This window comes from Gadus morhua, chromosome 5, assembly GCF_902167405.1.
Source record: "Gadus morhua chromosome 5, gadMor3.0, whole genome shotgun sequence".
NCBI lineage: Eukaryota > Metazoa > Chordata > Actinopteri > Gadiformes > Gadidae > Gadus > Gadus morhua.
Genome location: NC_044052.1, coordinates 17,421,050 through 17,435,452, shown reverse-complemented (window position 1 = coordinate 17,435,452; position 14,403 = coordinate 17,421,050). Strand labels below are relative to the sequence as shown.

Genomic DNA, 14,403 nt, shown 5'->3' with positions numbered 1-14,403 from the left:
GTGGCTTGTAGATTTCAGACTAGATTTTGTGGGTTCTATAAAGGGCAAATGAGGACTGCACCATGCAGATCCGCCCTAACGTCCTTGCAACGTTATGGCAACCTTTTTGAAGAAGGTTGCATAAATGTCGCCAGTATGTATTTTGGTTGGCACGACGTCGCCGGACGTGGCAGTTACGGACGAGCAACATCGCCAAGATACGTTGCGGCAACGTGATCGCGTCTTTCACCCGCACGTCGCGGCAACGTTGAAACTTACGTTGCGGCAACGTATATTTGGTCATAAAGTTACGTACTGCGTTAGCTGGGAATAGCCTACGGGTGTAATTCAGGGTTTCGGTTTCTTTCTTTTCACTGACACGAGGAAGAAGACTGCAGACGCAACAAGTCTAAACCTGGAAAATAACCGTCTTACTATTTCAGGTTTAGGATAAAATGAAGGCAAATATCTATGATGATGAATAGGCTACAAAATAATGGTTATTTGATACTTTGCATTTAGTACGGGAGGGGAAACCAATTTCATTCACTTTCACTTCGACTCGGGTTTCATCTTATCGATCGATGATCGATTAATTGATAAGCGGCAATTCTTCTGAGAAGCTGAATTTCCTTCTGAATGTGACACATTTAGGTGGTAATTCAACGAAGTCGTTAAGTTGTTGTACTTTAAAATACTTCCACATATTGTGCATTTGGCGTCTTTGCGGTCATTAATCAACTTAAAGTGGCTCCATACTGCACTCCGTTTTGCCCTCTTCATCGTGTCAGTAGCTGTGTTCGAAATCGTTACCCATCATGTAGTGCACTAAATAGAGTGCACGCCATTTTGTAGGGTGTTCGAATTCGCAGTGGTCCACTATATAGGGCACTATATAGTGGACTTAAAATAGGGTACATACGATGTTCACGAGTACTACTCGTTACAAATGAACTCTGTTGGTGGACAGGCAAACTCGAGTTTGCATATACACACACAAACAAAGTTTTCTGAAGCAAATGTATCAATTTTCTGTCGGCGCCACTAACGCATGACGTGGGCACAAAGAAAATTAAATGCATCCATTTCCATGGCGCCTTCCGTGTGCAGGCATGCCAGAATTCAAAAAGTTAAGAGATGGCGGTTAAAGCAAATCGCAGCGAAGAATTGAAATACTTTCAAGAAATAGGAGATCATAAGGTGAAATGTAAAATATGCCAAGCGAAATCGAGCTACCAGAAAGTACTATGCGGCAACATATGCTCCTAAAACACAACGGTGAGTTCGGGAAAGCAGACCCGCAGCAACGGTGAAAGTGAAAGTGTGTCGGCTATTTTCACCGCCGCAAGACGCAGCTGTAATCCCGGGCGTGTAGAGAAGATCACAACGCTGAGTATTTCCATAGTCCATTTGCTGCCGTTTTATTTGCAGCTTTAAGCATTTATTTGCAATGGTTAGGATACTTGTTGCGTTTTTTTTAAACTGTTACAGGCCTTGGTTCGACGTGATTTAAATTGTGAGACGCATATTTATTTTTGTAAGGAAAATGTGTTTTGAACGTTTGATGGACTGTTTTGATGGAGAATAAGCATTACATGTTTGGTTGGTAATATTGCCGTTCATCATCAGGCCTGCCGCCTATTCCTGCTGCAGATGCGTTGCATTCTAAAAATAGATTTGATTTAACGAGTACTCGATTGATCCTCGAGGAATTCCTTCGATCACTCGAGTTTGGAATTTACTACTCGTGCCCATCCCTATTACACACACATCTTATCATATTTCATGTTATAGGACAGGTTAATGCAGTACCTATCTTATCTTATTTAATCTCATAGAACAGGTCAATACATTCTTATCATATTGCATGTTATAGAACAGGTTAATACAGTTCCTATCTTATCATATTTCATGTTATAGAACAGGTTATTACAGTTCATATCTTATCATATGTCATGTTATAGAACAGGTTAATACAGTTCCTATCTTATCATATTTCAGGTTATAAAACAGGATAATACTGTACCTATCTTATCATATTGCATGTTATAGAACAGGTTAATACAGTTCCTATCTTATCATATTTCATGTTATAGAACAGATCAGAGACCCTGATCATCTTTAGATTTACTAGATGTTGCATAATGAATCTTATTTATTCCTGTAGATATTGGGGGCTTCTTGGCCAAGCCATGGAGGGCTACTGACTGGACCATTAAGTATGTACAAATAATCACTGTAATCATGTCATCATTTGATGAAATATTATTATTCGTGTTGGCAACTACATTTTCACATACTTCCTTTTATGCAGCTCCATCTCTATTCGTTCTTTAAATGTATCTATTATTTTCTGTATTTATTTTCTTTATTTAACCTTTAAAGATTGTTATTTGTTCTCCTCGTCTTCCTCATCTTCTTATTCTTCTTCGTAATGACAAGCCTTTTAGAAAATGAATATTTCTGCTTCGTCTTTCTGCAGGAGTAAACAGGAACTGATGAAGAAGATCCAGGAGTACCAGCCTGAGCTCAGCGGTGTGACCCAGGCCCGAGTGCTGCTGGTGGGGCCGGTGGGTGCCGGGAAGTCCAGCTTCTTCAACTCCATCAACTCTGTGTTCCGAGGCCACATGACCTCTCAGGCCATCAGCGGAGTGTGTGGCAAGAGTGTGACCACGCAGGTCAGAACCAGAGAGGGGGTTTACCAGGGGGCAGGCTACAGCCCTCAGTGTGTGGAATAATAGGGCTCAAAGAATTACTATATAAGAAATACAAAGAAGGGTTGTGCCGTCTATGAAAGATGAAAAGTGACTGTAGGTAAGATTCGTTGCTCCCTTCAACGTGTTTCTTATCGCTCCACAGTTCCGCAGCTTCCCCATCAAGGCAGGCAAAGGGGGAAAGATGCTGCCCCTGGTTCTGTGTGACACCATGGGTCTGGAGAGCCAACCAGAAGCTGGGCTGAACGTGGACGACCTCTACAACATCTACAAGGGCCGCATAGCCGACCGCTATCAGGTTCATTACACAGACACCATAAGAACTTCATCAGTGCTTTCAACTTTGGAACTTGAAATGCCGAGGCTGTGCGCGACACAAGGTTGCTGGTTCAAGTCCCGGTTCCTTCTAGCCGAGCGTCAAGATGTCCCTGGGCAAACAGACACCAAACCCTAACTGCTCTGTAAGAGCTGTCTGTGTCCTTGGCTGACACCGCAGTCGGTGGAGGCCTGTGTGTATGAATGTGGGAATGTGTGGCTCTAATTGTAGATTGTAGTGTACAGTTTGAGTGCCCACAGGGTGGAAAACTGGCTGAATAAATAGTGTATTTACATGGGGTGGGAAAGATTGCTTGTTTATCTGTCATTTTAAATCTTTGGAGGCGAAAATGTCATATAGAACAGGCAGGGTAATAAATCTCAAACTAATAACTGATAAAAGACATAAAATGTTTCAAAATGGGCTCATTGGCATACTTTAACATACTTTAACACATTTTCCATCTTGTAGTTTAGTCCCAGCACACCCCTACAGGAGGACGCCCCCGGCTTCAGGAAGACGTCCACTTTGGGGGAGCAGATCCACTGTGTGGTGTACGTGTTTGACACGTGCCAACTGCTCTGCGACGAGATCATCGAGAAGATGGCCGCCATCCGCAAGAAGACAAACCTGATGAGTGAGCTAGACTAACTTCTAATCAGTTGGACCGTTCATCGTCCCTCTCTCTAATCTATCTGTTTGATTCTCCTGTAGACATTCCCCAGCTTCTGCTCATGACCAAAGTGGAGGAAGCTTGTCCCCTTGTAAAGGAGAACTTATCCAACGTTTACCGCAGTGAATACATCTACAAGAAGGTACTGTTGGACTCTGAAGGCGTTCCGCATTCGTCCATCTTTTTAATGAGGCCGATTTAAACGATTCAATGAGTAATAGAAAAACGGCTGGGCAGTATGTTTAGAAATGCCTATCACTATGAGTCACCCCTATGACGGGGTGACTCAAGACAGGCGAAATTTGCAGAGTCGGCCTGACCCAAAGCAATCGTTATCTTTATTCGGTTCCTCCACTTCGGCCTTGGAAGGCTGATATCTCTCCAATCCCCTGGTTGTTATGCAGACAGAGGCTCTATTCGAATTCTATTTTATTCTATTCTAATACCAATAATGGCCACCCGGAGGATGCTATTGGAGCTGCTACTACCTCATAGCATTACATCCCAAGCGTTTATTTAGATGTACACATTATTTTATGCTTTGTTTGTATTTTATACTTGACTTTATTAATCCGAGATGGCGTTTTTTGTCTGCGCTCTCTCCCTGAGCCGTTCAGGCCCAGCAGCTCAGCACGGCCCTGGGCATCCCTCTGTGCTGCGTGCTGCCGGTGAAGAACTATAGTGAGGAGCTGGAGCTGGAGCTGAGCACAGACGTGCTGCTGCTCAACGCTGTGCAGCAGATGCTCCACTACGCCGACAGCTTCTTCGAGAACCAGCTGGAGAGTGAGAGCGATACCGAGCAAGAGATGACCACGAACAGAAATGACGTTTAAAAAAAATGTGCATTCTGTAATGAATACATGTCTTTGTTTGAATAGATCTTTGTAAATAATCTAAGACAATTATGTTGTTTAATCAGTTTCCATAAGAATATTGTAAATTAATCAGATCAGATTAGGTTAGGTTAGATTACAGTCAAATAGATAGGGCTACGTGGCCCCGTTTAATTCATTCATGCATTTTGTTCTATTCTACTATTGAGCAAATTAATAAAGTTTATTTAGTTGTTTATGAGTTGAATTGTTGGAATCTCGTCTCAAAACGTCTGCCTATTCTTTACCAATAGCTCCGGTTTTTGTTTGCTTGCTTGCTTAAAAGTTATAGAAATTGATCCAGAATCAGGCCTACATTGCATTCCAAGTCTAAAACAAATAATTCCTACAATGCAAAAGCTGAAGAGTCAGTCTGGGATCAGTTTTTGAGGATTCATGAAGAGTTACTCTGGATGAATTATTATTCAAACTAGTAGTGGCCCTACCTTTCATGGTCGAGCGGAAGAGAAAGTGAATATAATTGGTTTCCCCTCCAGTACACAACTGAATGCAGTTCATAAAATAACCATTATATTGTAGGCTATTGTATTATTCATCATAGTAGTGATTTGCCATCATTTTATCCCAACAAAAATCCCAATACGCCTACCGGAAATTGATATGGTTGCTCTAAGATAGTTGTTCTCCAAGGTTAGAGTAGTTGCGTCTGCTGTCTTCCTCCTCGGATCAGTGTATAGTAGGGCTGTAACGATATGCGTATCGAAACCTAAATCGCGACACTCAAAGCCACGAACCTGTCTCGCTGTATGAGAAGGCAGAAGCGCGACCCGTCCTTTCTAACTCCCATTATCCTTCCAGTCAGATCCAGCCACGTGAGGTGAGCTGTTAGCGCCAGGGTTTCCGTTGTCCGGTAATAGAAAAATTAAATGTCAGACAAAATTGGGCCTCTCCGGTCAAATTGTCTGATTGAAACTTGCTAATAATCGGTCTAAATAATAGTCTGCTGACACCGCTCCTCTTATCGATGCCGTAACATCTGCGACGAGATGCCCTCGCTGTGATGACAGTGCTCCGTGGCTACGGAGGATAGCATTTCTCCAAAGCCTGCGAAGTCCTCATATATGCGATATGAATGACAATTATCCAGAGTGGGCCAAGTGCGCTAAAATAGTCTATTTTTGCCTACCAGCAAGCATCCTCCAACTGCAATCTTTGGTTATTTATTTATTCATAGGCCTACTTTAATAGTATTCTTTCTGTTCAAATCTGTTCAGTGTTCCAAATTATTTGTTATTAAATATTACATCAAGTTAATTGTTATATAAGTGGGTTTTTTTAATTAAATGCTTTTTAAATTAAAATAATAGTGGGATGTATCGAACCGGGAGTCAAGAGTTTGATACAAACCGAATCATGAGTTGGTGTATCTTTACAGCCCTAGTGTATAGTAAGTAGCGATAATTATGTTATTGTTTGTAGTTCTATAGGCGTAGCCTTCGAATTTCCCACCACACTCCAACTGTTGACAGAATACCGTGGCGGATTGGGTTGATATCTTTTCAAGTTGTTAAGCAACGGTTCTCTCAAAGTATCAGCAAAGCTGAAAGTGTTTCCGTGTAGCTGAGTTGATGTGAAGTTATAGATTGAAGTGGAGAGTAAAGCCGACTCCACGCATCTCCGTCTCTTGTCTCCTCATTTATTGCACTCCACAGTGTCACCACCATTGTGTGTTTGTAGGCATATTCCCATATTCATTGAACATCTCACACGCAGTGATATTATATCGATAGTAGACCTATTGATTGATTTGTTAGTTATAATAAAAGATAATGAATAATACATATAATGTAATAACTGACTGACTTGTGTCTTACGCATGCCAAAATTTACGTATGCGTGTCTACATGTTAAAACCAAAGTGTCAAATCAGTCTTCACAAGTTGACAAAGGGCATGAATGTGTACAAATAATTGATGATTGAGCGCAGGGAAATCTGGGGATGTAATAAACACCCCCGTTTCGGGAAGTTTATTTACGAAATATAGGCCTATAGCCTAAGGGTGTAATTCAAGGTTTCGGTTTCTTTCTTTTCACTGACAAGAGGAAGAAGACTGCAGACGCAACAAGTCTAAACCTGGAAAATAACCGTCTTATAGCTGCCTTTACTATTTCAGGTAGGCTTATTTTTAGGATAAAATTAAGGCAAATATCTATGATGATGAATAGGCTACAATATAATGGTTATTTGATACTTTGCATTTAGTTGTGTACGGGAGGGGAAACCAATTTCATTCACTTTCACTTCGACTCGGATTTGTATTTGAATAGGCTATTTGCACGTTATTTCATAGTCTAAATAACGTGCAAATACACGTTCTAAAAACGTTTTGATAAACCAAATCATTATGATGATGGATTAATACTTTTAATGCTTTTCACATAGTGATACTATATAGGCCTATAGGCCTATGTATAAATGTTTAAAGAACATTAAATGTTACATGTTAAGAGCTGGGTTATTTTATTTGCTCTGCTTCGTTAACATTTAAGAACGAGTCTTTAATGTCTAAATATAGGCTATTGCAGGGGCGTAGGAACGTGTTTAACATTGGAGGGGACACATATCGGAAACCTGACAGATTCATTGATGGTTCGAAGAGAAATATGTCATAAATGAACTACACTGCAAAACATTCACAAATGTATTTTATTATTCTAAAAATATACATTTGTAAAGGAAAACACATTTTGAATGGCAGTATTGAACTGATACATATCAAATCAATTATTTAATTGCAGGCCTTATCATACAGTTTTGTAGACTGATAAATAACATGTGAAAAATATTGATCTAAATTTGAATTCGTATTTTCTGAATACCTTTTCTTTTCTTAGTTGTAGCCTATCTTATGCCTCAATGAACACACAGGCAAAGGTTAAGGTTAAAGGGAAAAACAGCATCAAGAATTTTAACATATACACCAACGGTTCTATCAACATCCTTTCTGTACCGACAGCGATATATTGATGCACTTCTTATGACAAATGTACTTATTGTAAGTCGCTTTGGATAAAAGCGGCTGCTAAATGCCCTAAATGTAAACGTAAATGTAACTTGTTTTTAATCTCGAGTAGGCCTATGTGATATTATTCGAACATTTCCACTAACTGATTGGTGTGTGAAGGCAAACGAAAACGACATTAGAATGGATGTAATGAACTGATAAATATAAATTAGTGTGTAGAACTGATACAAATAAAAGCTAGATAGCACTGTAGTGTTATCCAACAGTGTCAAACGTGCCGTGACACACAAAAGGTTGAAAAACTATGGCCTAGGCAAAAGAGCCAAAATGTTTTCTTCTCCTGTCATTTGCAGCCACGAAATGCTTGCAAATTGACTTCTTGTCAGTAAGTCAAGTCTATCCTGATGGACATGACAGACAGCAACATGGTTGAGTCTGTTTTGAGACATTGTGGACCGGAGCCAGGTTTTGAGCCTGCGGAGGACACTAAAACTTCTCTGCTATTCTACTGCCGTCTTTTCATTTTAACAGCTCTAACCTGTTGCGTTAGCTGCAGACACCCGCATCTCAAACAGTCTGAGCCGTTGATGGGATGCGGCAGCTTATGGCTGTCTTGCGAGACCGCCGTATTCACGCGAGATCACGAGATCACGGGATTAGAGTTGCAGGCTGGCAGCGATCAGCAGCGGTGACAGCGGCGCTTACGTCCCCGATGGAAAGCAGGCAACTTTTCTTCTAGGCAGCGATTCAAAGGCGTTTCCAGCCTGAAGTCCTTATAAGTTCCAACCGCCCCCAACCCTGCGCGCTGCCATACATGGGGCAGGTGACAAGACGCTGTGTTGCGCTTTGAAAATAAAAGCGAGTAAAATATAAAAAAAATATATATATATTTTGCGGTATAATTTTTTGGGGGGACAAATGCGCCTGTCTCGAAAATTGGAGGGGACACGTCCCCTCCGTCCCCCCCGGTTCCTACGCCCTTGGGCTATTGTATTAGATAATGTAGATTTGAATGCAAATGCATTTCAAAGGTAGGCCTACTTTAGTTGCCACTATCTTCCTGGGTAACATCCGGCCCAGAGAACAAATGTGGCCCGCTGTCTCGAGTTCCAAAAAACCCAGCCCTGTCAGACTGCATTCGAGCATTATGCATTTCCGACATGGTTCACTGTTGGCCAAACATTTGTGTGTTTGTGTGTCTCTCTTAGTAGGCTATGTGCACAATGCAAGGTTTTTTAAGATGAATTTCAAATTTGAAACAATGTTAAAAAAAATTACTGGAGATAAAAAGCCAAACTCCATGCGGCTTGCCCATAAAGCAGGCATCAGAACTGTCCCGTGTCCTAAAGAGGCTATTTTAATCACATGACTGCGGTATGCGGTGGCCTTTCTTCCGTCCCCACCAGCCCTCCAGGCATCATGACCGTGGTGAAGTCCAGCCTGTCCAGCGACCAGGAGAAGAAGCTGTTGTCTCTGTTCGGCCGGGTCCGTCTCCACCTGCTGTACAAGGCCAGCGTCCACGGCTACGCCTCCGACAGCTTCCACCAACGCTGTGACAAGCAGGGGCCCACGTTGCTGGCCGCCTACAACGGGTCTGGCTACGTGTTCGGAGCGTACACCGCGAAGGACTACAGCCAGAGCGGGGTTCTGGTCAGCGACGGCGAGGCCTTCCTGTACAGCCTCGGCAATGGCAAGGGCAACGCACCGCGGCGAGTGGCCAGCGACGACGGCAAGTACGGCTTCACCGACGGGGCAGCGGGGCCAGACTTCGGGGCGCTGAAGTTCCTGGAACAAGATGCAGCCGCCGTGGCGTCCAACCCCGGGACTGGCTTCACCTTCAAGCCGATGGACATGCACGGAGACGACCTGGCCCTCACGGAGTTGGAGGCGTACAGAGTGGAAGGTGAGCGGTCTCTGGGCCTGCTTCTCCCCAGTGTCTATAAACTAAACCAAAGCCCTGGACGGATTGCAGAGAAGCTATAGGAATAGACAGAGGTAGAGGCTAATCAGTTACACACACATCTTATCATATTTCATGTTATAGGACAGGTTAATGCAGTACCTATCTTATCTTATTTAATCTCATAGAACAGGTCAATACATTCTTATCATATTGCATGTTATAGAACAGCTTAATACAGTTCATATCTTATCATATTTCATGTTATAGAACAGGTTAATACAGTTCCTATCTTATCATATTTCATGTTATAGAACAGGTTATTACAGTTATCATATGTCATGTTATAGAACAGGTTAATACAGTTCCTATCTTATCATTTTTCAGGTTATAAAACAGGATAATACTGTACCTATCTTATCATATTGCATGTTATAGAACAGGTTAATACAGTTCCTATCTTATCATATTTAATGTTATAGAACAGGTTAATAAAGTTCCTATCTTATCATATTTCATGTTATAGAACAGATCAGAGACCCTGATCATCTTTAGATTTACTAGATGTTGCATAATGAATCTTATTTATTCCTGTAGATATTGGTGGCTTCTTGGCCAAGCCATGGAGGGGTAATGACTGGACTATTAAGTATGTACAAATAATCACTGTAATCATGTCATCATTTGATGAAATATTATTATTCGTGTTGGCAACTACATTTTCACATACTTCCTTTTATGCAGCTCCATCTCTATTCGTTCTTTAAATGTATCTATTATTTTCTGTATTTATTTTCTTTATTTAACCTTTAAAGATTGTTATTTGTTTTGACTCATCTTCCTCATCTTCTTCTTCTTCTTCGTAATGACAAGCCTTTTACAAAATGAATATTTCTGCTTCGTCTTTCTGCAGGAGTAAACAGGAACTGATGAAGAAGATCCAGGAGTACCAGCCTGAGCTCAGCGGTGTGACCCAGGCCCGAGTGCTGCTGGTGGGGCCGGTGGGTGCCGGGAAGTCCAGCTTCTTCAACTCCATCAACTCTGTGTTCCGAGGCCACATGACCTCTCAGGCCATCAGCGGAGTGTGTGGCAAGAGTGTGACCACGCAGGTCAGAACCAGAGAGGGGGGTTACCAGGGGGCAGGCTACAGCCCTCAGTCTATGAATGATGAAAAGTGACTGTAGGTAAGATCCGTTGCTCCCTTCAACGTGTTTCTTATCGCTCCACAGTTCCGCAGCTTCCCCATCAAGGCAGGGAAAGGGGGAAAGATGCTGCCCCTGGTTCTGTGTGACACCATGGGTCTGGAGAGCCAACCAGAAGCTGGGCTGAACGTGGACGACCTCTACAACATCTACAAGGGCCGCATAGCCGACCGCTATCAGGTTCATTACACAGAGACCATAAGAACTTCATCAGTGCTTTCAACTTTGGAACTTGAAATGCCGAGGCTGTGCGCGACACAAGGTTGCTGGTTCAAGTCCCGGTTCCTTCTAGCCGAGTGTCAAGATGTCCCTGGGCAAACAGACACCAAACCCTAACTGCTCTTACAGAGCAGTCCTTGGCTGACACCGCAGTCGGTGGAGGCCTGTGTGTATGAATGGGGGAATGTGTGGCTCTAATTGTAGATTGTAGTGTACAGTTTGAGTGCCCACAGGGTGGAAAACTGGCTGAATAAATAGTGTATTTACATGGGGTGGGAAAGATTGCTTGTTTATCTGTCATTTTAAATCTTTGGAGGGGAAAAGGTCATATAGAACAGGCAGGGTAATTCCTCTCAAACTAATAACTGATAACATACATTGATGTTTCAAAATGGGCTCATTGGCATCCTTTAACATACTTTAACTCATTTTCCATCTTGTAGTTTAGTCCCAGCACACCCCTACAGGAGGACGCCCCGGGCTTCAGGAAGACGTCCACTTTGGGGGAGCAGATCCACTGTGTGGTGTACGTGTTTGACACGTGCCAACTGCTCTGCGACGAGATCATCGAGAAGATGGCCGCCATCCGCAAGAGGACCAACCTGATGAGTGAGCTAGACTAACTTCTAATCAGTTGGACCGTTCATTGTCCCTCTCTCTAATCCAATCCAATTTAAATAAATGTACATTACATTACAATCTGTTTGAATCTCTGTAGACATTCCCCAGCTTCTGCTCATGGCCAAAGTGGATGAAGCTTGTCCCCTTGTAAAGGAGAACTTATCCAACGTTTACCGCAGTGAATACATCTACAAGAAGGTACTGTTGGACTCATTCGTCCATCTTTTTAATGAAGTCGATTCAAACGATTCAATGAATGATAGAACAACGGCAGGACAGTTTGTTTAGAAATGCTTATCACCTGAGGCACGGGGTGATAATACAAACAATGGCCACCCGGAGGACGCTATTGGAGCTTCTACTATAGCATTACATCCCAAGCGTTTATCCAGATGCACACATTATTTTATGCTTTGTTTGTATTTTATACTTGACTTTATTGATCCGAGATTGGATTAATATAGTAAAAAAAATAGCAAAAAACGATAGAAAGTAAAAGATACAATAGTTCAGTCGTACATAAATTAACTCACTGCGTTTTTTGTCTGCGCTCTCTCCCTGAGCCGTTCAGGCCCAGCAGCTCAGCACGGCCCTGGGCATCCCTCTGTGCTGCGTGCTGCCGGTGAAGAACTACAGCGAGGAGCTGGAGCTGGAGCTGAGCACAGACTTGCTGCTGCTCAACGCTGTGCAGCAGATGCTCCACTACGCCGACAGCTTCTTCGAGAACCAGCCGGAGAGTGAGCAAGAGATGTCCGATACTGAGCAAAAGATGTCCAAGAACAGAAATTAAGTTAAATCTGCATTTTGTAATGCTTACATATCTTTGTTTGAATAGATTATGGTAAATAATTAAAGAAAATTGTGCTGTTTAATCAGTTTTCATTCGAATATTTTAAATAAGATAGGGAAAATAGAATAGGGCTACGTGGCCCCGTTTAATTCATTCATACATTTTGTTCTATTCTACTATTGAACAATGTAATAACATTTATTGAGTTGATTTGTTGGAATCTCATCTCAAAAGGTCTGCCTAATCTTGACCAATAGCTCCTGTTTTTGTTTGCTTGCTTTCTTAAACATTATAGAAATTAATCCAGAATCAGGCCTACATTACATTCCAAGCCTAAAACAAATTAATCTCGACAATGCAAAAGATGAAGAGTTGGTCTGGGGTCAGTATTCGATGAATCATGAATAAGGAGGTTCTCTGGATGTGTATATATATATATATCCTGCTGGGAGTGTTTACCTACAATAAATGTCATTCAGAACGATGGAAGAACAAACTCAGTCCTGCATGAGCTGCGACGCCATGAAAGAATTTGTCCCAGAAGAGGGTCAACACTTTATTATCTTTTTATTAACGGCATCTACATCTTAAACACTTTCTTTTTCTTTTTTTTTAAACAGCAATATCCAACAAATACGTGTGCAAGAATGAATAAGATATGGCACATCAGAGAAAAAACACTTACAAAAAATAGATATCTTATCTTCAGAATCAATCAAGGCAAGATGGAGACATAAAGTGTGTGCGTACGCGGGTACGTGTGCGTGTGTGTATATTTTGTTCATATGTTAATTGGTAAACAAAATCGAGTACAAGGGTTTTGTCTATGTGCATGTTCAATGTGTGTACGGTATGATATGGTATGTGTGTGTGTGTTTTGTTTTTTTTGGAATGTGTGTGTGTGTGTGTGTGAGTGTGTGTGTGTGTGTGTGTGAGTGTGCGTGTGTTTGCGACTATAGGATGATGCAGGGCTTCTTGTCCTTGAAGGGGTTCTCTGAGGCGGGCAGCCCGACCAGCAGGGCGTCGCTACGGGCATGCTGCTCACAGTAGCTCATAAGGTCTGATGCTGCTTTAGAGACCTGGAGGTGAGGTGGGGAGGAGAGGAGAGGAGGAGAGGAGGGAGAAGAGAGGGAAGGGGAGGGGAGACGAAGAGGAGAGAGAAGGGGAGAGAAGAGAGGGGGAGAAAGGAGAAGAGGAGAGAGGAGAGGACATGAGGGGAGAAGAGAGAGGACAGGAAAGGATAGGAGAGGAGAAGAGGAGAGGGGAGGAGAGGAGAGAGGGGAGGAGAGGAAAGAAAGGTCGGGGGAGAGGAGGGAAGAAGAGAGAGGGGAGAGAAGAGAGGAGGGGAGGAGAGGTGAGAAGAGAGAGGAGAGGAGAGGAAAACAAAACCAAAAAAATGATATGAGTAATCATGAACCTGACTCAGAAACAAACACCTGAAGTGAGCATCATTGCATACCTTAATGCGTTCCATCCCGGCCTCGATTCTCAGTTGCTCCACCAGCTTCCGGGCCTGGGCTATGCTGTTATTGGTAGACATGTTGATCCATCAGACTACACCCACAGCAGAGAAATCTAGAGAGAGAGAGATCATTATCTATGTGCGCTTCGGCAGGACATATATTACAGCCACTATAGTGAGACAATAGAGCACCTTCGTGTGGTGACTGTGGGTACTGCGACACTGTATTATGGCATTTGTTTACGGGACGGGGGCATGAACTAAATATAAATATTTCAATGATACTTTGATGCCGACGCACAGACAAGCACATAAAAAAATGTGTTTGCAACACTTTACCTGACAGATGTGCAGAAATAATAGGCGGTTTGTTTTCAGAGGCAGCGGGACAGTCAGGATGATGACAATAGCAGAGAGAAAAGTTGGGTGAACATTGATCTCTTAGGGGTCCTTCTGGAGGTGAGAGAGAGAGAGAGAGAGAGAGAGAGAGAGAGAGAGAGAGAGATGGAGAGAGAGAGATAGCAAACTGTGGAACCATGTAACTTCATGTAACAGCATTTAACAGTTTGCAGTTGCATGCTTGTATATTGGGTATGACTATAGCAGAACCCTCCCCACTATGTCTCTCTCTCTCTCTCTCTCTCTCTCTCTCTCTCTCTCTCTCTCTC

The 14,403-nt window shown here is 42.6% G+C and overlaps 3 protein-coding genes across 3 annotated transcripts; 2 read left to right on the top strand and 1 right to left on the bottom strand.

The window, feature by feature from the left end:
• The first annotated feature begins 2,134 nt into the window (after positions 1-2,134).
• On the top strand, positions 2,135-4,749 carry LOC115544033 (interferon-induced protein 44-like). The gene is made up of 6 exons (XM_030356784.1): positions 2,135-2,198; positions 2,462-2,657; positions 2,839-2,991; positions 3,481-3,646; positions 3,724-3,824; positions 4,300-4,749. Exons 2-6 carry the CDS (start codon positions 2,478-2,480, stop codon positions 4,513-4,515), a joined length of 816 nt encoding a protein of 271 aa, XP_030212644.1. The 5' UTR covers positions 2,135-2,198; positions 2,462-2,477; the 3' UTR covers positions 4,516-4,749.
• A 1,801-nt stretch (positions 4,750-6,550) lies between these two features.
• On the top strand, positions 6,551-12,355 carry LOC115544032 (interferon-induced protein 44). Its single transcript, XM_030356783.1, has 8 exons — positions 6,551-6,689; positions 8,948-9,444; positions 10,039-10,090; positions 10,355-10,550; positions 10,671-10,823; positions 11,306-11,471; positions 11,581-11,681; positions 12,055-12,355. Exons 2-8 carry the CDS (start codon positions 8,961-8,963, stop codon positions 12,271-12,273), a joined length of 1,371 nt encoding a protein of 456 aa, XP_030212643.1. The 5' UTR covers positions 6,551-6,689; positions 8,948-8,960; the 3' UTR covers positions 12,274-12,355.
• Positions 12,356-13,184: 829 nt separating this feature from the next.
• On the bottom strand, positions 13,185-14,360 carry gng7 (guanine nucleotide binding protein (G protein), gamma 7). The gene is made up of 3 exons (XM_030356786.1): positions 14,075-14,360; positions 13,733-13,848; positions 13,185-13,352 (listed from the first exon to the last, which is right to left on the bottom strand). The coding sequence occupies exons 2-3, from the start codon at positions 13,811-13,813 to the stop codon at positions 13,227-13,229; spliced, it is 207 nt and encodes a 68-aa protein (XP_030212646.1). The 5' UTR covers positions 13,814-13,848; positions 14,075-14,360; the 3' UTR covers positions 13,185-13,226.
• Positions 14,361-14,403: the final 43 nt, after the last annotated feature.